This window comes from Polyodon spathula, chromosome 2 (genome assembly GCF_017654505.1).
Source record: "Polyodon spathula isolate WHYD16114869_AA chromosome 2, ASM1765450v1, whole genome shotgun sequence".
Taxonomy (NCBI): domain Eukaryota; kingdom Metazoa; phylum Chordata; class Actinopteri; order Acipenseriformes; family Polyodontidae; genus Polyodon; species Polyodon spathula.
In genome coordinates this window covers 54,740,607-54,767,966 of record NC_054535.1, presented here as the reverse complement: position 1 = coordinate 54,767,966, position 27,360 = coordinate 54,740,607, and the positions used below count along the sequence as shown (strand labels likewise).

At 36.8% G+C, this 27,360-nt stretch overlaps 1 protein-coding gene across 4 annotated transcripts in view; it reads left to right on the top strand.

The window, feature by feature from the left end:
* LOC121298395 (microtubule-associated tumor suppressor 1 homolog A-like) overlaps window positions 1-23,631 on the top strand; it is a 75,755-nt gene extending 52,124 nt beyond the window's left edge. For 3 of the 4 annotated variants that reach the window (XM_041225515.1, XM_041225523.1, XM_041225506.1), the window contains exons 8-15: window positions 10,594-10,660; window positions 15,447-15,661; window positions 16,301-16,406; window positions 18,503-18,576; window positions 19,095-19,190; window positions 19,779-19,895; window positions 20,478-20,575; window positions 22,440-23,631. In XM_041225515.1, the coding sequence (XP_041081449.1) occupies window positions 10,594-10,660; window positions 15,447-15,661; window positions 16,301-16,406; window positions 18,503-18,576; window positions 19,095-19,190; window positions 19,779-19,895; window positions 20,478-20,575; window positions 22,440-22,656 (990 nt within the window). In that variant the 3' untranslated portion in view covers window positions 22,657-23,631. Of the gene's footprint in view, window positions 1-8,879; window positions 9,336-10,593; window positions 10,661-15,446; window positions 15,662-16,300; window positions 16,407-18,502; window positions 18,577-19,094; window positions 19,191-19,778; window positions 19,896-20,477; window positions 20,576-22,439 lie in introns of those variants that run through there. The other variant, XM_041225531.1, reaches the window with a different exon arrangement.
* Window positions 23,632-27,360: the final 3,729 nt, after the last annotated feature.

Here is a 27,360-nt window from a genome sequence, read left to right as displayed (position 1 = left end):
TATTTATTTGAGCAAAATCCTTATGCCAGTTGGAATGGGTTAGCTTAGTAATTATGTACTGTTAAAGAAACCATCAAAAGGTACAACTTTTAACAAAGACTGGTAAATTTCTACTCTTTAATGTAAATACAGTAATCATAAATCTCAAAACTACTCACTTCTAAATCTTTTGTAGTCATTTTAGTATTACTTTAGTATGAATACACGTTAATTTGGATTCATAGGTTGTTTTTTTCTGACTTTATGTGAACGAAAAGACACACATTTGCCCGTTTTTCCCATTGGAAATAGTGATATTTTGAAATTTACCTGCCCTGGTCACAAAAGCAAAGTTTGTGGGGAATAATAGCCATGTTCTATACTTTTGAGGCATAAGCAATTAGGAAATAACACTTACTACCCAGGAACAAAAATTGTGTTACATAGTGTTATCAGCTTATGTAAGTACATGTCTCATATAATGGAATATTAAGTGTTTATAGACACTTTTTTTATACAGTTAAAAGCATAGATAATCATGAAAAACCTGGTTTCAAGCAGGTGTGCTCAAACTTTTGACTGGTACTAATATATATATAAAATGTGTGTGTGTGTGTGTGTGTGTGTGTGTGTGTGTGTATGTGTTGCATACATACATACATACATGCATACGCACGTTTGCAAAAGTATTCAGACCCCTGACCAATTCTGTCATATTACCGAATTACAAATGGTACATTGAAATTTTGTTCTGTTTATCTTATTTTTAAACACAAACTCAGAATCAATTATTGTAAGGTGACATTGGTTTTATGTTGGGAAATATTTTTAAGAAAAATAAAAAACTGAAATATCTTGCTTTCATAAGTATTCAACCCCTGTGCTGTGGAAGTTCCCAGTTTGCACCGATGAAAGAAATTGCAGAGGTCGCAATTACCTTACCATTGGCCTCCACGTGTGAACCATTAAAGTTGCTGTCACATTTTCTGGATAAAGACTCCACTGTAGAAGGATCACTGGTAAAGCTGTGAATCTGAAGGAAAATGAAGACCAAAGAGCATTCTACAGAAGTTAGAGATAAAGTAATACAAATGCATAGATTAGGGAAAGGGTACAAAATAATATCCAAGTGTTTGGATATCCCAGTGAGTGCAGTTGGATCAATAATCAGGAAGTGGAAGCTGCATCACACCACCCAGGCACTGCCAAGAAAAGGCCGTCCCTCAAAACTCAGCGCTCAAACAAGATGGAAACTTGTGAGAGAAGCCACAGAGAGGCCAACAATCACTTTGAAGGAGCTACAGAGTTCAGTGGCTGGGAGTGGAGTAATGGCACACCAGTCAACCATATCAAGAGCTCTGCATAACACTGGCCTGTATGGGAGGGTGGCAAGAAAGAAGCTGTTACTCAAAAAGTACCATCTGAAAGCACGTCTGGAGTTTGCCAGAAAGCATGAGAGTGACCCAGCTGCGATGTGGGAAAAGGTTTTGTGGTCAGATGAGACCAAGATAGAGCTTTTTGGCCAAAACTCAAAGCGCTATGTGTGGCGCAAACCTAACACTGCCCATGCCTCAAGACACACCATCCCTACAGTGAAGTATGGTGGTGGCAGCATCATGCTGTAGGGGTGCTTCTCATCAGCAGAGATTGGGCATCTTGTTACAATTGAAGGAAGAATGGATGGAGCAAAATACAAGAAAATACTGCAAGAGAATCTGCTTCAGTCCGCTAAAAAACTGAAGCTTGGGAGGAAATTCACCTTTCAGCAGGACAATGATCCCAAGCACAAGGCCAAAGCAACATTGGAGTGGCTCAAGAAGAAAAAGGTGAATGTCCTACAGTGGCCCAGTCAAAGTCCTGATCTCAATCCCATTGAGAATCTGTGGCACTATTTGAAAATTGCGTTCCACAAGCGTCGTCCAACCAACCTGAAAAACCTGGAGCAAATCTGCCAAGAATGGGCCAAAATCACTCCGACACTGTGTGCAAAGCTAGTACATACTTACCTCAAAAGACTTAAAGCTGTTATTGCTTTGAAAGGTGGGTCTACCAAATATTAATGTGTGGGGGTTGAATACTTATGCAAGCAAGATATTTCAGTTTTTTATTTTTCTTACAAATATTTTCCAACATAAAACCAACGTCGCCTTACAATAATTGATTCTCAGTTTCAGTGTTTTAAAATAAAATATCGAACAGAACGAAATTTCAAAATACCATTTGTAATTCAGCAATATGAGAGAATCGGTCAGGGGTCTGAATACTTTTGCAAGTGTGTGTGTGTGTGTGTATATATATATATATATATATATATATATATATATATATATATATATATATATATAATATATTATATATATATAAAATAAAAATAGGGCTTAAAAATCCCGAATAACTAGGGTTTTGAATTAGGCATATCTACACGCTTAGGGGATTGTTTGTGGGTTGTGTTTATTTATTGGTTTATTTACTTAATTGTAACGGCTAGAGGTCACACAGAATTACCTAGATTCTGCAACGGTAGTATGCCATTTAGAACATTGTTATAATAAAGTAGAAGCAATCCGTTAAGTTATGGCTGGAGTAAAAGGTTATTTTCTTGTAAACCACAACAAAAAAAGCGAGGTGCTAGATTAAAATATCATTATTGTAATTCTTGGAAGATATTTTGAATTGTGTGCAAAATTTGAACTTTTTTTTTTATAGATGAAAGACACACATTAGAGTAGTTTTTAAATATAGCTTGGTTTACTGGTTTGTTCTGTCGACAAAAAAATTACACTGAAGTAAATACTTACTGTATGTGTCTTGTTTGTTTACCTACGTATTGGAGTTAACTGATACTCGACTAAATTAAATCTGTTTTGACTTTATCCAAACTATTGTTCAAGCCTTTCATGGATTTATTGTTGTCTAATGTGATATTGAAAAATTCATTTAATGGGGCCTTTAAGCTACCAACCCGCACATCAGAAATAGCATTGTTTACTGTATTTGTTTTGTGAATGCCTGTAACGAGGAGTGGGGTTATTTTAGCTAGGCTTTCTTCGCAGAATACTACTGACTTTTATTTTAGTACTGGTGTAGCTCCAGCTGTAATACTGTCTCGCCTACCATTTTGTTATGGTGTTGCTATAACAAAAGAATTTGAATGGCAGTTTTTCTTTAGGCATGAAAAATTAATAGGCAGGGGAAATTTAGTTTGGCTTCAGATATTAGAACACACTATAAAAAAATATTGCTGTTATGCAAGAGTCAAGTTTTTGGTTTAGCTTTTTAAGGTGTTGTCACCTGTAACTTACAAGACATTTTCCTAATCCCTTAACTCCTTGTTGAAGCTTTCAGCATTTGTGTTCTGGCACATTTTAAATGTGATTTTCAGGTTACACCTGCTCAAGGACATTCATTAAAATGTGTGTTTACCTTGGAGGTTAAATATTTTCCTTTTTATGTCTTGTGGATGAGGACAAATATGCTGCCAGTACAAAAATATAGATATATAAAATTAAACACTGTTGTAGTCAAAAGTTTACATAACAGATTTGGAAATTTTTATGATTTATAGAAATGTCTCAAACAGAATTTTTGGTAAAATGTTTTGTAGCAAAAGTTTTGCTTTTGTAGGTGAGGAAAAAGTTACAAGAAATATATTTATTTTAATAGTTTCTTTTTGCAAAACTGCTACTTCTAAAGTAATAATAAAACTTTATTTGTTGAGCGCCTTGCATACCATGAGGTTCAAGGCGCTTCACAGACGTACAAAAAGTGGGAATTACAAAAAAAAATAAAGAATAAGAAAGTAAGACAGTGTAATACAGGTAAAATAATATACATGCAGACAGCTAAATTATAAAAATAGGTCTTAAGCCTTGATTTAAAAATAGCCACTGTGGGTGAACTAACATGATTAGGCAGAGAATTCCACAGTTGCGGATCCCGAACACAGAAAGCAACCTCTCCTTTCCTTTGGAGCCTAACCTTTGGAACAGAGAAGGCCACTATCAGTTGACCTCAGCACACGCTGAGGCTAACAGGGGGACAACTCAGACACATAATCAGGTGCCAGACCATTCCGTGCTTTTACAGGTAAGCAAAAGGATTGTAAAATCAATTCTATATATTACTGGAAGCCAGTGCAAAGAATTTGGAACTGGAGTTATATGAGCTCTTTGTTGTATTGGTGAGGACCCTTGCAGCTGCATTTTGCACAAGATATAGTCGTGATACGGCTTGCCATCAAAGTCCAGCAAACGGGGCATTACAGTAGTCCAATCTCGAAGAAATGAAGGCATGGACTACTTTCTCTGCATCAGAAATAGACAGAAAAGATCTCATTTTGGCAACTTTTGAGATGGTAGAATCACACTTTTTTATAATTTCTTCTCACTTCAGATTTCAAATAGGAGTTAGGTAACCCAAGTTTTTTGTTTTTGACAGGTCAAGTTGTTGCTGGGCACCCACTATCAAATCTCGTAAGACAGAAGTTTTAAGTTGTAGAACATTTTGGGACTTAAGTCTTTGTCAGTGAAACGCTCGAAGGACTGATTTTGTAGTGATATCACCTGGTTCCACTGATTTTATAACTGCGTGTTCTCTGCATAACAGTGAAAATTTACACCATGCTTAAGAATAATCTGGCCTAGAGGTAGCATGTCAACAGAGAATAAAATTGGACCAAGGATAGAGCCCTGAAGGACACCACAGTTATTTGCTAAAGACTACATTGACTCCCCCAGTGAAACAAACTGTATTTAAAGTGGTAGGATCTAAACCAGTACATTTCCTGGCAGACCCACCCATCTCTTTTTAGAAGGTAAATTAAAATGGAATGTCCACTTGTGGCAAAGTGGTTGGTGAGTTGAGAACAGGTGATGCGGTGCAGGAGTGAAAGGCAGACTATCGTAATCCTGTGGAAAGTGTCTTTTTTTTTTTTTTTAATATTCCAGGTCTGGTGACCATTAAAATAATAAATCCCTGGCAATACACAACTGTGTAAAGCACGGGGATAATGAAACTGGGCACAGACCCGAACAAAAATGAACACACTGTCGCCAGTCCTGGGTGAGTGCAGTCATGCTTGTGGCGAGTGCAGACACTGGTATTTCGTGACGGTGGTGCAGTGGTGATCCGGATCGTGCTGACCCTCGGCGACAGCTCCGGATTTGCGCTTTAGGTGTCTGGTGGTGCAAAACACTGACAATTACAACACAGACAACACAAAACACGTAACACGTCTCTTTCTTAATGAGCGCTCCTCTCTCGGTCCTTCTCTCTGCTGAGCTTTACCCAAACGAAGGAAAAGGTCAGCGGTACCCTGGCCCCTATATGCAATCCCGCACGACATCTTGGTAAACAGTTGCAGCTGCCTTATGACAAGTAATACTTTTTAGTTGTTGGTCTGGAAGAAAGGAGGCTGTTTTACCAAGAACAAGTAGAAGAATTGTGAGGAAGGTTAATAATGCAAGATGGACTGCCAAAGATTATTCATAGTGAATTGGTTGCAAGTGTGACTGGGGTTTCCATTTCAACCGTAGGTAGAGTATTGCATGGTGAAGGTCTCAATGGTTGCAGGCCAAGGATGAAGCCACTCTTAAGAAAATGTCACAAGGACAATCCGTTAAACTTTGCAAAACGGCCTTTGAATGATGGTTATGAGTTGTGGTCAAAGGTTTTGTGTAGTGATGAAACGAAACAAAAATCAAGCTATTTGGTCACACTGATGGTCGTTACGCTTGGAGAAAGTCTCGTGTGGCGTACAAAGAAAAGAACACCATACCCATTGTAACGCATGGAGCTGGCATACCAAAAGATATTGGCCAGTCATCTGAAGTCATCCGCTACAAAACTTTGATTAAAACGCAACTGGATGGTCCAACACAATGGTGATCCAAGGCACACATTCAGAATGGTTAAAGGAATAAAATCAAAGGTTCTGGAATAGCCTAGTAAAAGTCCTGCTCTAAATGTGACAATCTTTGGTATGAATTGAAAGTTGTGCACAAGAGAAATTCTTAGAATTTAAATGAACTGGAACAATTTTGCATTGAAGGTTAAATGACTAAGAATCATGCCAAAAGCTTGTTGACAAATATCCTAATTAAGAGGTTATTGCTAAAGGTGCCTCAACTAGCTATTAATTTCATTTTCTGTCAGGGTATGAATACATTTGGGTTGTAGACATAGACTTGTAATTTTCTTTCCTCATCCACAGAAGGTATGTAAACTTTGGCCTAGAAATGTGTGTGTGTGTGTGTATATATATATATACAGTGTCCAAGAGCTGTGTTATGTACAGCAGTATCTGCTGTTGCTAGACAAAATCCAAAGACTGTTCTGTGTTTTTTTTTTTTTTTTCCAGACTTGAAATAGTCTATCAGTGGAATTGTCCTTGTAAACCAGTATGGAAAACATGTAATTTATTATTTTGAATGCACCCTAATTTAAGACCTTCTTTCCAGCTTACACTGCAAATGGTTATAGTATACTTCTTGTTTTGCTAATCACTGTTTATAAAGAATTTGTTATACATTTTGCTGTTGGGCTGCTTCAAAGAATTAACTTTTAAGCTGCTTCGGGGGGGTGGGGGGGTAATTTTCTATAACATTTAAAGGTTGCATACTTTCTGTGTTGATTCATCATGGAGCAGACAACACAATGGAACAAGGTTTTCATTTAAAAGGAAAATTCGTAATACAGTAAATGTAATGAATAATGCAAGGTAGCACGGGCTACAAGTAATCTTTTGTTCTTTTGAGAACAGCAACTGGTTAACTTGCAGGATACCTTGATTTAACCTGTAATATTGGCACAAATACATTTTGCTTTGCATTTCCAGTTGCAGCAGCATATCAATAGAATGTCAAGCAGCTGATTTTTTTTTTAATATGCAGGCAAGTGCTTGGAGTAAACTGCAAAGTAATGAACTGGGGTGTTAGGTGCAGATGGTTCTATAATGATTTCAGTTTTCAAACGTCCAATAAGACTAAATAATACATTGGAGAAAAGGTGACACAACATTCACACCTATCAACATATTACTTTGAACTAGTTCAAATTACCCTCCATGAAACCAGGCATTCATTACAATTCTCATAACTGCACTGTACATGCATTGTGTAGTAAGACAGCTATTAGTGTTTTAAAGTAACTGAGATTTATAGTACCAATATTTTATAGAAGGTGGGGAAAAAAAGGCTAAATACAGTTTTAGTTATTGGTTCCATTGCTAAACTACAATAAAATATAATGGAAAATTTAAGATTAACAAATAATGGAGTAATAAAATATTAAGCAGTGGGGGAAAACGATTCCTTGCACATGACAAGGTATCTTTTGTTTAATTTCACCAAAATGAATACATTATTGATGAAGGCATGCTGTGAATTAGGGCATTGTCCTTCTGAATGTTGTTAATTGCTGTTTCAAGACCCAACTCCCCCAAATTTATCAGGCTTGCCATCTGCTTGGAGGATCTACGTGTTTATGCATGTTTTGTAGTTCTAGCCTGGAGCTGCTACTTTTTAAAATATGATAAGTATAAATCAATTGTCTAAGTAGTTGGTTGATTTTTCCTTAAGTTAAATTATCCTGGCTTGTATTGTCTGTTTTTCTTGGCATTATTTTGGTTCGGAAGGAGTTTGATCTGTGATGCGCTGGATGAAGTCCTGCAACCTGGATTTTCTATGTATTTTATTTATTGCTCTTGTTAACTTTTTCTAATGAAATGTATTTTTGTAAAGAAAATATGGGAGCATGATTACTAGCGTTTTTAGTATTTGGCATTTTTCAAAATTTGTGTATCTTGTACTTTTTTTTTAGCACTAACTAAAAAAAAAAAAAAAAAAAAAAAAAAAAAACATTATAACTTTACAGGTTTTTTTTTTTTTTTAAACTTAGACAAACTGGGAAGGTAAAAAATAGTACCCTAGAAAATAATGCTGGTAATTTTAGTTAAGAGCTTAACAGAATTTAGAACTTGAGATTACATTATATTATGAAGCTACAACAAATTTTGACTTGGTCAGTTTTGTAGTTTTTTTTATTTACGTTTGTAAACTTAGATAAATAAGGTAAAAAATAGTACCCTAGAAAATAATGCTGGTAATTTTAGTTAAGAGCTTAACAGAATTTAGAACTTGAGATTACATTATATTATGAAGCTACAACAAATTTTATGTATGTCATTTTGTAGGATTATTTTGAATCATGTGACACATTTTGAGTGTGTTATACATACATTTAATTTTTTATATATATATATATATATATATTATATATATATATATATACTAATCTATAGATACCAGTAGCTTATATTACTTGCATTAAATAAATAATTAGGCTAATTTTAATGTATAGTCTTGCAGGAATTAATCATGTTAACCAACTAAATTCACAAAACATTTGTTGGCATGTGTGGCACTGTTTTCTAAATTAAGCATAAAAAAGCTACATGTGTAACACATTTCAATATGTATTGTTTTTATTAATGTCATATTTTGGTGGTTTGTTTGATGTTGACTTCTCTCACTGTCGAAATTCAAGTTTTCCAAAAGGTGTGGATGTTGGTGAATTCCATATCGTTTATTAGTTTTTCGCATTAGCCTATCGGCATTCAGCAAAATAATTACCATAGTTTCTGTTATAATTGCCTAAGGTAAAATGTCAGCTTTTTTTTTTTGTTAATCTGTATAATGTTTTAAGAGCCATACAATAGGCATCATTACTTCAGACTTGGATCAGTGGGTGCAGGAGACTTCCAGTTAAATTATAAAAAAAAAATAATAATAATTTTATAAAAGTAAAGGCAATACTCTAACCTCTTGTGAATTACAATATGTTTGCTAATAGAAAAATGAGACAGCCAGGCTTTTAAAGGCTTTATAGATATAGAACATCATGCTATATATGTGAGTGTTCAAACTAATGTGTTCGCTACTGCTATGTGAATAAAAAATAAACTGTACTTCAATTATCTGTACTCAAGGTCAATGCACAATCTTCTGCTGTAACAGCCAGCATTTCAGGAAGTTGCAATCAGTCAGTCTAATGCCAGACTCACTTTTTTTTATATGTAAAGGGCTGTGGCTTGAAGTAATTACAGTCTGCAGTCAGTAGAGCTTTTGCAGTCACAGCTGTTGGAAGAATTACGGGAGCCAGTAATGCTAGAGGTAGCAGAAGGAGGCAAGGTCCAATGGAGCTGCTTTTAGAAGTGACTTAAATATAGACATAGCAGTTTTTGGTGTTTTACACCTGTACTACGCATTCTAAACCAGACCGCTGTGGAATAAGGAGCCTGGAAAATGGGCTGCTCTGGCAGCAAAATGTCCCTCAACACTCCCTGTGCTGGAAAAAGGGTAACCACTTTTCTTTTGTGTTGTGCAGCAAATGAAGTTGGATAAAAGGACTGGATGTTAACGCTTTTAAAATTTGTAGCTGGTGGGTTTGTTTTGGCTTGTGGGCTTGCTTTTTTCTTCAGTTTTGCATTTCTTTCTTGCTTCAGAGGAATATAAGGGAAGTTACTTTTCAAAGCAAGCCTTTAGTATCCAAGAGGTTTCAATAATAAGTGCATTTAGTAGAGTGAGATTTTGAAGGCTTGACTTCATATAACAAACAGTTATTGAGCAGCACTTAAATCAGAGTGTGTTCATCAGGGTTTTTTTTTTTTTGGAGGCAAGTGACTTTGTGCTTCCACCCTCGCCCCCCTCTATCTGCAGCGGGTATCGAGCTAATTAAAGTGCTGCAGCCCGGTGCTGAATATGCAGGGCTGACTCCCTGCTGGCTTTGATAGAACGGCTTTTTCAGAGCGGATTGTTTTTCGATGTTTAACCTGCAGAGTCATGGTCTTCATCAGCACTGGACTGGAATTGCTACACTATGACCTGATTTGAGCACCTAAAGATGAATTTAAACCTAAGTTGTTCTTAGTATGGTGTCTTAAGGTAATGCTACTGTTTTTTTTTTTTTTTTTTAAGACAAACATAACATAACCTTTTTTATTCAACAAGAATGAATGAAGTCAGATGTGTAGAATGGTTGGGAGTCTCTTTTTTTTCTCAATTTTGACATTGTGTGACAACATATGGTATTGTGTTATGCGTGAATATTGTCTCTGCAGTCCTCCCATAATCGTTGTTTGTTTTGAATTTTCTTTTTGCCTTTTATTAAATACAAGAGATAGTGGTGTTTGTAACTGCCAGTCAAGCTGGATTGTGTTAAAAAAAAAAAAAAAAAAAAAAAAAAGTTAGTGATTTACTTTGTTTAGAGTAACCTCTAATTTTTAAAAATCCTTGGAGTAAAAGTCAATGAACTAGACGTGTATATATTCTCTCAATGTCAAAGATAAGTTCTAACATGGACCCTGTTGATAAAATGAAGGTGTTTTATGAAACTGGATATTTTATTGTCAAATGCCCTTATCCAGTGTTTTACTTTTTATAACAAGTATTTAATCTTTTTTATTATTTTTTTTTTTTTTTAAGGTGTGGTGTACGTGTAGTTTTCAATTTAATGTATTTAATATAGCTTGGCTTAAGCCTTTTTTTTTTGTCAAGGTAAACACTTGTTTGAGATGCAAGAAAATTGAGTAACAAGACAGTGTGTTTTCTTTCACAGCGTGAGCAGGCTCTCAAGCAGCACAAAGAGACCTCACAGGAACTTGTTAATCTGCACAGGGAATTGGGTAAGGAAAAATATTTAAACTGTACATATATTTTGTAAATTACTTTTAATGCATGTTCGGCTTGTAATGTATGTCAACAATTCTGGCTTAAGAGGATGTTTTTTTTTTTTTTATCCGTAAATTAAAAAAAAAAAAAAAAAAACCTTGAACTAATTTGTTTATTTGGCTTATGTAACATTTACAGTCCAGTTAAACTGACACGAGGACACTGGTAGCACTGTTTTAGTCATTGATTTCTATCACCTGTGATGTTCCTCCTTTTGTAAATGTGCTGTATTCCTGATATGCAGACCTTTCACTTGCTAGATGTGACATGGCACTGCAGAGCTGTAGCATCAGTCTTGTGTTGCCCCCCTCTGTTAGAATACTTTGCCTTTCATTGTCCCTTGGGGCTGTAAGCTTGACCCCTGTTCTTTTTAATTCCTGGCACTAGTGTATCCTAACCTAGAAGGGCTTCTGCAGAAGAATGTGTAATCTGTGAATGTTTTGCATTTTCTCTAAAAGAAGCATTATAATGAAGCATGTGCTAGAGTTTTACTTCAGCTTTGTTTAATGGCGCACTTTTTAAAGATCAGGTAATAAAATTGCCTTATTGTGGTTTCATTAAAACCAAAGCACATTGGGTGCTGAGTAGTATCAGGCCAGTAGATTTGCCTCGAGAGGTTATTCATGATTAACATACTGGATATATATGTAAATGCATATCTCTGTGGAACGTGCAAAGGGTGATAAGGAGCTATGAAACTGATAACACCAATTTTTTATAGTGTTTTAAAGTTTAAAGTGTAGTATCGGTGATACATTCTGTAATGCATGTTGTGTATTCATGAAAATAATATAGCACGCTTTTACAAAGGATTTTAGATAACTGTTATAATAAATGCTACTACACATTTCATCATCGTTAATCCGGATTTATCAACACAATAAGATTTTATTTTGATTTCTTATTAAAAATAAAACAAATCTAGTTAATTGTGGACCACTTCTCCTTATAGGAGGCTATGTGGTCTAATGGTTAAAGAAACAGGCTTGTAACAAGGAGGTCCCCTGTTCAAGCCATAGCTCAGCCACTGATTCGTTGTGTGGCCCTGAGCAAGTCACTTAACCTCCTTGTGCTCCGTCTTTCGGGTGAGACGTAAGTGACCTCTGCAGCTGATGTATAGTTCACACGCCCTAGTCTTGTATCATGTAAAGCGCTTTGTGATGGTGGTCCACCATGAAAGGCGATATATAAAAATAAAGATTGTTATTATGCTTGGCTGACACTGACTGAAACTGACAAATGTTTTAGAGGCATTATGTACACCAAGCATTAAACTGCTTGTGAACAGAAATAAAATAAAAGCATGAGGTCTAATTACAATAGTCTCCATTACATATTTTTGCAAAGCTGTATCTGTAAAACCATCACTTCAAAAGTAATCTGATCAGACTTGCCATCTGCGGTATTTCTGCACAGAGTCACGTTCTCTGTTCACTGTCTGTTTACGCAAAGGAGTGGTCGCTATTTAAGCTGTCACTTGTGTGTCATTTATCGGTTAAAGGCATCAGTCTGATCTCCAATTTTAAGTTGCCTGTGAGCGTAATAAGACATCTGTCTTATACATGCTTGCAGAATAAGAGCCCTCAGATAGAACACATGCCTCAACCTGACCCACTGGGGGGGGGGGGGGGTAATTGACCTGCCCCTCCCCTGTCACTTTTTTGGCTTTCTGGTTCCTGTAAGGCAGCAGTCTATTCCAACACAGAATATTGCAGTACTTTTTACAATACAGTTTGCATTGAAAATTGTGGGGGAAGAGGTGTGATTTTTTTTCTTTATAAAATGTGTATTGTACATGTGGATATGCTGGCTATTTTTAATACAGCAATGTAAATTTAGGTTTTTACCTTTTTGTAGGATTGGACTTTTATTCTTCAGTCCAGTGCCTTAAGAACTATTCTGTTCTTTTTCACTTTCTCTCAGCTATGGAGATCATCCCTTCCTGAAGCTTTAACTGTCTTTTTTTTTTTTTTTTTTTTTTTTTTTTGTACATGCAGAGGTTAAACGTACACATTTTATTATTGCATATTACACTGAGTAACTGTTCAAGATTTGTGCATGTAACCATATTGTTTCAAGGCAAATGCATTTAGTGCTTTAAGAAGAGATTGAAAATAGACATTGATTTTATTTATTTGTACCAAGTCTACCTTTTGTTCTACAGAACATGATAAACCTCACAGATATTCTAAGAACCTGGTTTTAGGTATTTGACAGCAGTATCCAGTGGTTCAGACTTTAGAACTTTAGAATCTTGAAACTCGCACTCTGATGGTAGCTTTGTTTTGAAACTGCAAAAAACAATCCACTACAAAAACAAATATAAAAACACTTTTGAAAATGTCTGCATTCCTGAAAGGTAATTGATCTCAGGTGGGGGTGTGTGGAAGTCCTAATTCTGCAATTGGCAACATATGATTTTAAATGAACACAACACATGCTTCTAAGATAAATAAGATGCATTGATAAGGCACAGGTTGGTAACCACTTAAGTCAGGTGCTGGTCTATTCAAAGTTGTTGTGTTGATCACTGGGCATAAAACCAAATGGTCCATGTTCTTGTGCCACGAGTGTACATGAAAAAAGGGATTTGTGGAAGGAAACTAGCTCTACCAGCGAACCAGAACAGAACACATTTACCAGAACCAGGAGACAAGACCATTGGACCATGATCTTGTGACATTGTAAACAGCAAAAAAAAAAAAATTATATGCCCCTTTTTTTGTTTCCCAACCTAACAAGTTATCCATCCATAACTGCAAGTAAACAAAAGCTGTCATTAGCAGTCACGGTTTTACTGTTTGTTACAAATATTGAAAAATATCTTATTTTGCAAAGGAGGATGGGGGCACTAGCAGATAACACTGTGTAAATGTTTGAGTAATAAGATAGTTGTTATCCCAGTAGGTCAGTTTCCATCGCCAAAATATGTTAAACATATAGAATATTAAACATACTTTGCACTACTTTTGACAATTGTGTGCAGTGGATTTTAGGAAAAGACTGCACACAACATTGTCAAAAGAAAAAACTGCAGTATTTGTGCAGAGTAAGAAAGGACATGCCATGTAAGAAAGGTCAAACAGAAAAACAAAATTGGCAAATTGCATAGTATTTGCATGTTCACTAACTAAATATTTGCATTGAAAATACTTTTAACTCTTGTGGACGATCATAAATTCGCACCCTTTTAGTTCACACAGAATACACTGTACAAAGTGTTTGTTTTCTAAAAACTGGCCTTAAGTTTCAGGATCCCCAAACCTTAACATTGGTACCATTTTTTTTTTTTTTTTACAAAGATAACTTGTTTTGCTTACTACTTACTTACCAGTCCTGAGTATTTTTAAAGCTGTGTTAAGGGTTTCAAAACTGAAGAACAGTATTAAACCAAGAAGTAACCCCCCCCCCCCCCCCCCCCACACACACACACACACACACACACACACACACACACACACACACACACACACACAAATTGAAACTGTATTTTAAATCTCTCCCAGCTAGTACATGAAGTCGTCCTCCAACTTGGCAGCCCTAAGAAAAGGGTGGGATTGAGTTATGACTCCTCTAGTATTTGCCAGAGCCATTCTTGTCTGCTTGTCTGCTTTTTTCTGTATCTAATGAAACAGTATTATCTTTTGAAATGGGATATTCTAGCTTTTTTAGACTGATTTGAGGATTTTGAGTAATCAACATTGTACAGCTGCTCCACCTGCCACCATGTTAAATGGTCTGACAGAGAAAAGTGTTGTAAACAGGTGTACAGTTTGTCATCGGATGGATGAGCCAGTGGCTTTAAAATCTATCCAGTGTTGAAAATCAATTGTAGACCAAACTAAACTGGGCAGCTTTTCAGAAGAAAAGCAGACGTAATCGGTCAATTCAAAGCCATATTTTACTGTCATTTTACCTTTTAATAGTCTTGTATTGCAGTGAGAAACCAGTTATGACAGATGTGATGTTAATGGAACCAACAATTTAAGGCATTTGTTGATATATTGATCAACAGTTTCATTCAAGAAGCATTTACACCCATGACAGTAACTGACATTTAACTTCAAAAAATGTGCATGATCTCAAAACAGTGGTTTCTGAGAATTGTGTATTGTATTACCTCTATCATTGAAACATGACACATACATCAATCTACTGTATTCCAAGCATATATAACTAAGTTTATCTGCTCTTCTCTGATATTTCTATGAAATCTATACATCCTGAAAAATGATACATCTCAATTTATATAAAACATTATATATTAAACTTTGATCTTCAAGTAGACTTATGTTGACTACCCAATTGACTTTTTTGTACTTTGTGTTATTTGTTGGATATTTAATGTTCACATACATGTACAGTGCTCACCCGTTTATAACGCACCTTGTTAGTGGGGAATCGGTTATAACGCGGTAGGGTTGTGGTTTCATAATGCCATTACAGTAGCCCTTTTATACTAGTTATAAGGCAGAACACAAATAATCTTGTAACACTGGCTCCCCACTATAGCGTTATAAAAGATGAGCACTGTACCACAGGGTAATGACTACTATAGAATACAGTACTTGGAAACTGATGTTTGTACCCAGTCTCTGTCTTATATAATGACAGAGAACAGAAGCTGTCACGTTCCTTCTGTTTTGCTCGGTATTACTGTCTTACTGGTTTTCATCAGACAAACTTTTGTATTTATTTTTGTTGAAGACAAAATACAGTTGTTTGTTTTCTGTTTGTTAGTGAGCACAACCACCTCGTGTGACAAGCTTGAGAGGGAGAAAGATGAGCTGCGGACAGCGTTCGAGGCTGTGCTGCAGAAAGTGCAGGAACAGCACCAGGGCGAGCTGGCTGACCTGGAGGAGCGACTCAAGAACTTCTACTTGGCAGAGTGGGAGAAAGTACATGAGGCCTACCAGGAACAGGCAGAGAAACTGAAAACACAACTGCAGCAGCAGGTTTGTCATTTTAGATGCATAACCATCGCAAAATAAGTGAATGAATTGCCAACTTGTGTCGTCTTGGGCATGACTGTTTTAAAAAAAATAAATAATGGCATGTTTTCATCATATGTTAAGTGTTTGTGCAGGTTTGTTTCTTGTAATTAAGCAACTTCCAATTATTGGTGTCTGAGTAATTTGTTCATGAGTTTAATCAACCACATTAAGGTAGGCTCTTGTTTCTTAGGAAACTCAAGGCAGTCCTATAAAAATGAGTTTCTTTTACACATGTCATGTTAAGACACAGAAGTGTCTTGAGGGTGGTTTAATCTAAGCATGACGTTTAACAACTGTTGTGAAAAGAGCTTCAAGATATATGACAACCAGAAGAAAAAAAGTGTTGTCTTTACTACTTTAAAGGCAAAGGGCAGCTACAGTACTCAATCTGTGCACACAGTGCCTCCACACCATCCCATCCATTTGCATTCACTTCTGATAGAGAATATACTGCACTTCTCTGCCATATTGTCACAAACCTTACACTGGCCATATTTGTTGTTCCATATATGGACATCACCTTTAGTTTCTCCATGATTTATATTTTTTTACTTTTTTGTAGCACACACTTATCTGAAAACATCTCATTCTTTTTTCCAGGTTAATGCTCTGAATTCCCAACATGAAGCTTTCAGGAAAGAACTTGAAACTAGCCATTCAGAGAAGATTGCAATGTTCAAACAGCAGTATGAAACTACTTTGGAAGGTAAATTATTTATATTCTAGAGCATTCTTTCTGAGCAATTTTAGATTGTATTTTATTAAGCCTCTCCTACTGATACTTGTTTCAAGGGGGGGCAGTTAAGCAAACCTTGCAGCCAATGATGAAGTAGTGTATAATAAAGAATAAAAGCAGTGTTCTAAACGGACACCAGGGATACAGATGTCTGTATATTAAAACGGTACAGTCGGCGCTGCTTAATTGGGATACTGATAATCGGGATTTCTGCTTAAATGGGATACTGCTCTGGGAGACTATTCTTCCCAATGATATTTATGTAGTTTTAATTGGAATACAGTTTTCAAATGAACGGAAATCACTTTTCAGAGCAAGACAGGTTCCGTGGCACAGTGCAGGAATTACAATTTAACTTGTGTAAACCATGTTGATCTCTTGAAGGAGTCATCTCCTGTGGTTTCTCCCGCTGCTGTTGCAAAGAAAGTTGTCATGTCATCATTGAAGGTGCCTTGCCTTGTGATAAGATGTGATTTCATGTAGAGAAGAAAAAATTATTACACACAGTCTTCAAAAAAAGAAACGCATAGGTGTTTTGAATGTAGTTTTTATAACATTAGTATGGCAGTTTGCATAGTAAAAATAAACGGTTTCAAAGAGCCTTAACCTGTACATAAATAATTAAGACATTCAATAAAGTCACTTTCAATGGTCAAACAATGTTCAAGGTCAGCAGAAATCAGTGATGGGTATGCCAACCATTGGCAACCCTCTCTCGATCAAGCTTGTCCCACAAATGCTTAGTGGGTTTCAGATCGAGACGACCAGGGAAACACTTTAAACATTGTTCCGTGTGAGGAAAGCTGTGGTGGCTCGGGCTGTGTGCGGTCATGCATGGTCATGCTGCAAAATGATGTTACAATGGTTCATGAATGGGATCACATGAGGCCGTATGATCTCATGACAATACCGCTGGGCTGTCAGGTTGCATTGAACATGAGCAAGGTTGGTTCTGCCACTCTCTGAGATTTTCTGTCCACACCATGGCACTCCCACCACCAAATCTGTCAACCTGTTGCACACAGTTGGCCGCAAAACATTCATGACGTCGCCTGGATACTGCATTCTTCCATCTGCACGTTAAAGCAGAAATCCTGTATTCATCACTGAGCAACACGTTTCTCCGTCTTTCTATGGGCCATACTCTGATTATGACACCACTGAAGTCGTAGTCGAACTGGCCGCCTTGCTCGGATACCTGCCTTCCGTAGGTGGTATTTGACAGTCTGGTCACATTAGTGGTGAACATTGTTCCGTAGAGCTGCTAAGTCTAGGCATAACTTCAAGTGTGTCTACAGCGAACACCAATAAGACATGCAAACTGAGAACCCTCCACTTTTATAGCCACATCTCGGCATGTTGAACATGCCATGAATGCACATGAATATTGCAAGTCTTAAGCAAATGGTGTTAATTTGAGGAAAATTGTTTTATTGTTTTGGCATACATCAAGGTTTTCGATCGTGACACTGTCAGCAAAACATGTTTTAAAATAAAATACAATTATTTTGAAGTTTTGTGGCAATTTGAAATGGAAGAAAAAATACCTGCTATGCCATTCTTTTTTTGAACACCTTGAAAATCAAGTAATGCAAGTTGTTGTTTTATTATTATTGTTAAAGCTCAAATGAGGGGGAAGGAAGGTGCCACAGAAATAGAAATTAATGAGAAATGAAGTTTACATAGTTCTTTTTTTCCCTTAATTAAAAGGTAGTGGCTTTCAACTGTAAAGTTGCATTTGAGATCCAAAGGAACAGATTTCTGCCACATTTCAGCTTTTTTTTTCTCACTTTCATCTCCTGACTTTAACATTTAATTGTGATGTGAATTTTCTTTTCATTAAGAAACAAAATAGTGTGACCTAAGGGTCTCAACTGCCCTTCGTTTTTAATTGGGATATTTTTCCTTCTCCTGAAGCGTCCCGATAACACTGTGCCTACTGTAACATGATTGCAGCGTTACGCACTGTGTTACCCAGTGATGGGTTAATCAACAGATTATGGGTCAACAGTAAATCAGAATAAGAAGTTAAAACATTGTCTTGTTGGTTCTTCTATTTTTTTTAGAACTCAAGAAATCTCATGAACTGGAAAATAATTCACTTAATGAATCATTTAAGGAAACTGAAGCATCACTATCTGTAAGTAGAGGACCATGGTCTACTTTTTTTTATCCATTGTCATAACATTATGATACACAATTAAGTAATCCATGAATATGCTCATAACAGCTCATAACAAAAATGGTTTCATACAGATCAGCACCACCTTCTAAATAGAGCAGTTGTGTAAAAGATAGTCTAATGCAACTGTGGATGATGGTGGCCACGATAACCCACAAATTAGTATATTTATGTTCTATTGAAAAGTAGTGGCTGCTAATGGATTGTTTTGGTAGGGTGCAGCGAGACCAGCTGCAAATTAGTTGTTGATCTCACAACTAAATTGACGTGGCCCTAAGTTAGTTAGAATGGGAGTCCATATATTGATGTCTGTCTCCACTTTGGGACTACAAACTGCTTTTTTGATTGGTCTCCCAAACCAAATAGTTTACTATTTGGAAGTATGTAATTGTAGTATTTGTTTTGTATTCTGTTTCTGTACAACATTGTATTCTTAACATACTTGTAAAATAACATGAAGCAATTGGTTGTTTCAGGAAAAAATTGATGAATTGACTTCTTTGAATAATTCTTTAAATGAAAAATTGAAAGCAGAAGAAGATAGAAGGAAAGCACTTCATGAAAAGAATCAGGTAATGGTATTCTCAATATTACTGTCCTCGACGAATGAAAGTCTGTAGTATTATAAAGTGCTTAATGTGATCATAAGTATTCCCGCAGATATATAATTTAGTGATATAGATATTGCTTTTTTGGGGGGGATACTTTAAGCATTTGGCTTGATGCAAGCTTTAGATCAGGAAAGCTTAATGTTTTTATTTAAAGAATTGTGTGCATACTCTTTGCAATGGTCATGTGAATACATCAAAATGGTAATTAATGCAAAAGGTATTAAGGCCCTGTAGACATCACTTATACATGTACAGGTCGCCTACGGGCTTGCCTGTAAGCTGCCCCGAGCTGCATTGTCCTCAGACGCTGTAGCTCTGAGGTGGCTGCATGGTGAGTCTGCAGTGTGAAAAGAAGCAGTCGGCTGACGGCACATGCTTCAGGGGACAGTGTGTGTTTGTCTTCACCGCGCGGGGGTAGTAGCGGAGAGCTTAGCCTAAAAATAATCGGTTATTCCAAATTGGAAGAAAATATAAAAAATAATTGTCGACTACTAAATAAGTTGGGTGTAGAGATAAAAACATAACTCTGTCATGTGGTTTGCATTTTAGAAGGATTCCCACACTCTGTATTTGGAGCAGGAACTGGAAAGCCTGAAAGTTGTTTTGGATATCAAGAACGAGCAGTTACATCAACACGATAAGAAACTGATGCAAATGGAAAAAATGGTGAGACACAACAGTTACCGGGGGAGTAAACCTTTTTGTTTTTGAAACTCCTTTTGCATACCCAACACTTAAGCAAAACATACACAGGGCAGTTTTAAGATCCACTCGTGAGAAATTTAAATAGTTTAATTCACAGATGTATAGAGCAGATTTGATGTCTTTTGAATGAGCTGAGACTAATTTTGCTTTTAACATTTTTGTTTTGGACTGGTCAGTTTTATTTCTCACTACATAATCATGTCATGGCACCATTTGGTCAAACTCTGATGCTCTTTATAACATTTGTATGCACACAAATAAACTCTATTTTCAGTTTAAACCTTGATCCTGATGAATTATTGTGGTCATTTGTAAATATTTTTTGGAAATAAATTAGAAATAAAATATTTGTAATGGACTAATAGATATATAAATTGTAGAGTTCAGTGGTTAGTGACCTACCTATTGATATCTGGCTATCTGCTGAAGACAGCATAGTTCCCAAGGTACAGATGATACTGATAGTCCTAAGTGTGTCCGTTGTCATTCTTCATTACCCACCTAATTATTATGTAATAACTTAAGATTCTGAATTAATTGCAGGTGGAAAGGAATAATAAGTTAGATGAATGCCTTAAGAAGGTCCAGCAAGAAAATGAAGACTTTAGAGCAAGAATGGATAGACATGCAGCTCTGTCAAGGTAAGATGAAGTAAATAACTTTGTTTTAAAACAGGGCTGTTTGTCTTGGAGCCTTGCAGCAGGACTGGGGTTCTGTGATTGGCGGGTGCGGATAAAATGCACTTTGTTGCAGGTGGGCAAAAATGTCAGATTGTGGTAATATCGGTTTACCAAGAGTAGGCTAATGAGGAAATTCCTAATTTATTTTATTTGAGTTTCTCTGTTGTATAAGTATTTAGCTTCTGCGTTCTGAATCAAAGTCATGTCAGGAAAATTGCAGGTCTTGTTGTCCTTCTGTGACGCCACATACGTGGACTATCAGTGCTGTATCAGCTTGCTGTCCAGTGTTTTTGAAAAAATGAGTGATCTGAAACCTGAGGATGTAGAAGTTTTAACAATAGTGTCGAAGACGAAACATGGCGGACATTTTGGAATACATTTTCAGTTGTAATCGATAGTACAGGGAAACATCTGGAATTTAAGTTGAGACAGGTGCATACCTGTCAACCCTTTTTGAGCCCAACTTGTATACCAGAGTTTTCAAACCCTTAAGGAATGGGTTCAAATCACCATTCCTTAAGGTACTGTCCACTTTCCAGTTTTGTATTTGTTGGCGGTGGAATTTTTGCGAACTGCTTCAGCTTTTTTTGAAGGAAGCAATCGGTGATGTGTGTGCCCTGTGTGTTTTTCCCTGACCGTAAGGTTTTGATTTTCATCTTGCGGCCTTAAGACTTGAAAACCTTAAATAAACGTAAGAAATACAGGAAACCTGTAAGTTGACAGGTATCCAGGTGTTCAAAAGTTTTACATTGCTGTGGGCGCAAGACTGGTACCTCCCAGGAATTTGCAGTCATGTGGGGTTCCACTGGACAAACCAAGCTGTCTTTCCAACTAAAATCTCCTGCAGTCCCCACTAATGTCAAACAAGAAGAATTGATCGACAAATGTGTAAACGTTGCTTGTGCTGATATTAGACATTTAGACGATTTTTGTAGCTGGCAAAAGTTTCCTTCAGTTGGCTCAGCATTTGACACAGCAGCAAAATATGGAAAATTCAATGTGAGCGTTGCTCCGTCCAACCATAGTTTTGAGGCATTTGCAAGACAAAGCTACCGATATACTCCAAAACCGTGGCGAAGCCAGTTTTGTTAAATTATAGATGTGGAATGACTACTGATATTTGGACCGATAGTTTGATGGCACTTCTTTTATATGCAAGACTGGAGCACTGCACTGCGGCTGAATTGGAACTGCTGCTGTCTGAACCTGCATCTGTGTGCCCATCTCACTGTGGCTGTTGAAGATGCGCAAAAATAAGTTATTGAAGCTGCAAAGCAAATGATAATTGAGTTTTATGGAGAAGCCTTTGTTTCAGCTGAGCCAGCAGTAAAAAAAGCAACAAGTGGCATGCTCAGTAAATTCTGTGACTGGGAAGACACTGAAACTGAATGCTGTAGTAGTTACTAACTTAAGTAGTTAGTCAGTCTTTGGAGGATGAAGTGGCAGGAGTGGGTTTTGCGGGCGCAGGCTGGGAGTGAGATTAAAAAAATAGTCCCACGCAGGGCTGTAGTTGGCTTACCTGGGACTTTTGTGTGACCTTAGCTGTGTAAAGTGCATTATGATTATATATATATATAATATTATTATATTATAATATATTATATTATATATATATATATATTTTTTCAGATTCAAATTGCAATAGTTTTATTGTGTAACAAAGGGTTTTTCTGTGCATTATCAATCAGGTTTTTTTTGCTGTTATCCCTTCAGCATCTTAAGCATGAACTGCTTACAATACATTCAGCATACTTTATAACCTGGTATATGTTATTGAGTTTTGATTTAATAAAATACTGTTTTTGTATTTGGTTTTTAATTCTAGGCAACTTTCAACTGAACAGACTGTTCTACAAGAATCATTGGAAAAGGAATCAAAAGTCAATAAACGTTTATCTATGGAAAATGAAGAACTTCTCTGGAAGTTACACAACGGAGACCTGTGCAGTCCTCGAAAGCTATCCCCTTCATCTCCTTCCATGTCTTTCCAATCGCCACGTAATTCTGGAGTGTTTAGTAGCCCTGCTGTTACACCGAGATAACACTGTAACTGGGCTTCATGGAAGCATTTCAGTACTATTGATGGAAGCAGTGTCTATCATGACACACAGGAGCTATATTAGCTATGTATGATCATGATATAGTATATGAAAATATTAACTGGAGGCAAAGAATCCAAAATGGATATACTTTCAGCTGATTTGTGTATAATAAATACAACTGTACAAAGCCAATGTTGCACAAAAGCACTTAGAGAGCAAGATAATTCTTGGTCTTTTGCCTTTTTGCCTGATTTGGGGAGAGGGGAAACAAAGGAAAACTCAGGGCCTGTAGATAATATATCACTGTTTTATTACCAAGTTTCCTTGTGTTCACAGAATGCTTGGTCGAGTAGGTTGGGTATGCTGTGTGAATGAAATTGGCACTTTGGGTGTGAGCACTTTTGAGGCTGCCATCTTTTGTTAAATAAGTAAAATGAGCAGATGTTCTGTACATTGATAACATACATTATGGGAACAGGTTCCTAAAGTACACCTACATCTATTAAAAATACTTAACGTGCAGAAAGAGAATTTGTTTGTAATGTGGTTTTTGAGATGTGTGTGTCTGGAGCCTTCACTATGGGAGATGCCTCTGTTAAACCTGGGTTCGTAGGGAGAACAGAATCGCCGTGGTGCGGTGTGTGTGCTCTAGACGTAGGACTATGTTTGTTTTAGTTGTGGCCATTGGACCAAAGGAAGTTTTTGTGCATGCCTGACTACCACTAGAGTGATATCAACGCACTGTAAATCATGAAAAGGCACAGCTCTTCAGAGAAGCTCAAGCTATGTAATCATGAACATGTAGTTGTAATGAAGCTTTCCTTAATATGCATATCTTTTAAGGTTTAGAAAGTCTTTTGAATATCACAAAAGGTAGTTGTGTGGGTGTCAAAATAGTGTCATCGGTGTGCAGTGTTGAATCTATTGAAATATGCAATTATGTATACAAAAACATGAATAAATATATATTAAAATATGGCAGTGAAATGTTTGTGTTCATTATGTTTATATGCAAGTATAATTATTAGTCTAACAATCTCTGTAAGGCTGCAGGTGGAAGTCTCAAACAGTGGGCAAGAAGAATGGAATTGTGTAGCATAATATAATGTTCAATAAAACAAAAATACTGTAAAATACAAGAAAAAATGACATTTAACCTAAACCCTAGATTCAGTATTCCTATATTAACAGCCGGTTTCAATTGGAGAAGCAACTCAAACCCTGCTGAAGCACTGCCGTAGGCCTACTAGGTGCGATGACAAGTGAATTGTTGAATAATGGAAATTGCATTATTCGGTTTAGCCTCAGATTTTCTGAAGGAGATTTTTAAAGCGACCAGAAAAAAGTCATCAATGGTAGGAAAACACCATTTTTAAACACAGCTGTTTTATCATCTTTAGCCTTCCGTGCTTGTATTGTGCAGTCATTTATAAGGGTAGATAGAATACAATCTGTTCAATATATATAATATATGTTTATTTAATTCAGTAATTGAAAAATGACATTGAAATACAATGACATATATGAATTTGCTAGTATTACTAATACTGTACGCATACATGAAGTGTAATGGGGGGGGGGGGGGATTTATACATTTAGATTTTGAAATGCTTTTTAGTTTCCAAGTACATATGGCAGTCCCTTTTTTAATTTAATTTTCACTTTGTGTTTTGATATCTAAAAAGTACATTTATGTATAATGCCGAAAGTTAACATTGAAACGATGGCAATGAATACGTTAATATGAAACTGACGCATGCACATATGCCAAAGTAATGCACAATTTGGCACGACGCAGGGAACTTGCAGAAATAATTGCTTGCTATGACAAGTAACTTTCTGCTTGCATGGAAATATGAACCATATTTACTAGGATGTCAAAAACTATGCAGAATGACTTGATTTCATCCATTTCCTTTACTGTGCATGCAAAATCAAGTAATACGTTTTAATGAAGTGCCTTTTTTTGCATGGCAGATTGATTAGATGAAATGGGTTTGTAATTCTGCCTCTTCTGACTTGGTACAGAACTATGGCAAGCCAAATGATCAAGCACTGCTTTTTGTATCCCAGACTGCTTGCTTTCAATTTTAATCTCTGGCAGAGAAAATAGATTTTGTGCTGACAAAGTCTTTTGGCTGAAATATAATTTCTACAAATGATATTCAAACATGTTGCATATAGTATGACAATTATGTGCGAACAGTACACTGCCTCTCAGTTTTTTAGTTTGTCAAATTTTGTTTGTAGCATAACTGTACTTTTTGTTATTGCCTTTTGGTTATCGATAATGTAGCGTACTTGAAAATCAGTTATTCGGAGGCTGAAACCGCGCTAAACCCAATGGGACTTATAAATGCACGAAATGTAACAAAACATCAAATAAAAATCTACGTGCTGCCACAGGGATTACATGGTTGCTGTTGGCTGTAACTACATTTTGATACTCTAATCTACATGGAGCTCCTTCATTTCTTGTCCCTTCACCATGAGCGCAAACAGATCTGCTCCCCAGTCTTATAACCCTTGCTAGTCCCACCTGCCCCCAGTCTCTCTGGCCAACCACCAACAGCAGTCCTGTGTCTCTGCTCCGTCACTCCCTGTAAAGCCCTATGGGGGCCTGTCAATCAGTGTCCAGACTGGTGATTGGCCCTCAGGGCAGGGCTAATGAGGGTGTGCACTTCTTTAATTGATCGAGTGGGGGACACAGACCTTCAGTTCTTATTTTAGTGTTACGAGTCCTTTGTGCACATAACAATAATAATGATAAAATGTGTTAAACAACAATATTTGCATGGTGGTAGACAGTAGCATATTAGTGGTGTATCAATGTGATATATCTTTACTATAGGCTTTCCTTCAGTTTTGTAGTTTTGTGTATTTTATCCCCCCCTCTGGAAATTTGACAGATCGTACCCTGTAAATTGGTCTTGAAAACTAATTGCTGTGTTAGTGTTGTGTACAGAGTATTTTTCAACATGTGTAACATTTAAGTGTATTAGAATTAGCTATGTACTGTTTTCTTTTCTCTGCTGGCTAGTGGAGAAAATACATTTAACAGCCAAACTGGGGTAAAATGTTAAGATGTGAAAAGTGTTGTCAGTCAATAATAAGATACTACTGCTGCTGAGGGACCCCAAGCCCCCGTACTTTTTTTCTGCGTTCCTATTTTTTTGTGGTCACCAGCCTCTACTGAGCTTTTATATAATATATTTAGGGCCTCTGTTTTTCCGGTTTTATTAATTGTATTTTTTGGTGCTTATTTTTTTGTTTTATGTAAATCGTTTTTTCGGGGATTTCGTTTTTGATATACTGTATGAAATTAGTGTTTTCGGTTACTTTTCAAAATACTTGAGCATTTTTTTCTGTCAATGTATAGTAGTAACTCGACAGTACTTGCACACTTAAGTTGTACCTTCTTTCCTTTGCTGTCTTCCACAACGAAATCTCTATGGTCACGGGCACATTCTTCTAGGGTTTTGGTGTGCAGGCATTTTTGTACATTTCACCACAATTCTGTTTTAAATCCTCTGCATCTTAACTGTAATACAGCTTTAAATCCTGCTAGCAAGCCTTCATCCTGGTTGTAATCTTGTTTTAAATCTCCAAAGCTGAGTCTCCAATAGAAATGTAGGAATGTGCTGTCAATCAGTAGTTGGGGCGTGTTTTAAAGTATTCAGAACAAATCAATGATAGATGCAAGTCAGGAATGCGAGACATTGCCCAGCTGCACTGGGAAATGTATTTATCATTATTATTTTTATAGTAGGTTTTATTTTTTAATGGGAAAAGGGTAAAGTCACCGTGAATTGATTAACCATTTCCACTGTTTTTCTGGTGTTTTTCGGAGGTGTTTTATCGGGTTTTATCATTTAAAACCGAAAATCATAAACACTAAATATAATGTAGCATTGCATGGGGCATGAAGGCAGACTCACATGTATTTCAGGTTCTCGAATGTAGTGGTTTATTAAACCTGGACTCTATACTTGACAGGTAAAGCGTGCTGCTTTACCAGCCAGTGGTACACTTACACCTGAGCAGCGTAGTGCTACTCAAACTGACTAAATAAAAGAAAGCTCAAAGCACACTATTTTGGCCATGTGCTTCAGCCAACTACGTGCCGTCTCTGGTTTCTTCCTTGACTCTCTTTCATCCCTGTGAAAGAACAACATCACTGGCAAGGCTTGTTTCTGTCAGGGAGAGAGACTTAGACACAAGAAGTTGCAGGTTTAGGCGCTATTGCACACCTTAAACAAGAACAAACAAAACACTGAACAAAAAACAAATAAACAGGCACAAGGCCAAAATAAACAGTTGAAACAAAACAAACTACTGTACATGCACCCTTCAAGCCTAATTAATCATCAATTATTCCATTATGGCCACTGCCACATTCCCACGTGTGTTCTGGCAGGAAGGAATTTAACCCCCTCCCTGCCAGCCCAATATTCCCCACACACACCCATACGTTACAGCGGCAGGGCTTCTCTCTGGCTCTCCTTGGCTGTTTCTCGCCAATCTTTCTCTTTGTTCTTCAGCTCTCTCTTTTGTCTCTGCAGTGACTGTTTGTCTCAGCAGCCCACTACTTACCCCCTCCCCCGCCCAGGCCACACCCCTGGTACACTGGCCACTGATCGCAAGCATGCTCGGCTTCAATTTCAAGGTTCAATTTTTGTTTCATCAGAGCACAAAACTTTTTTT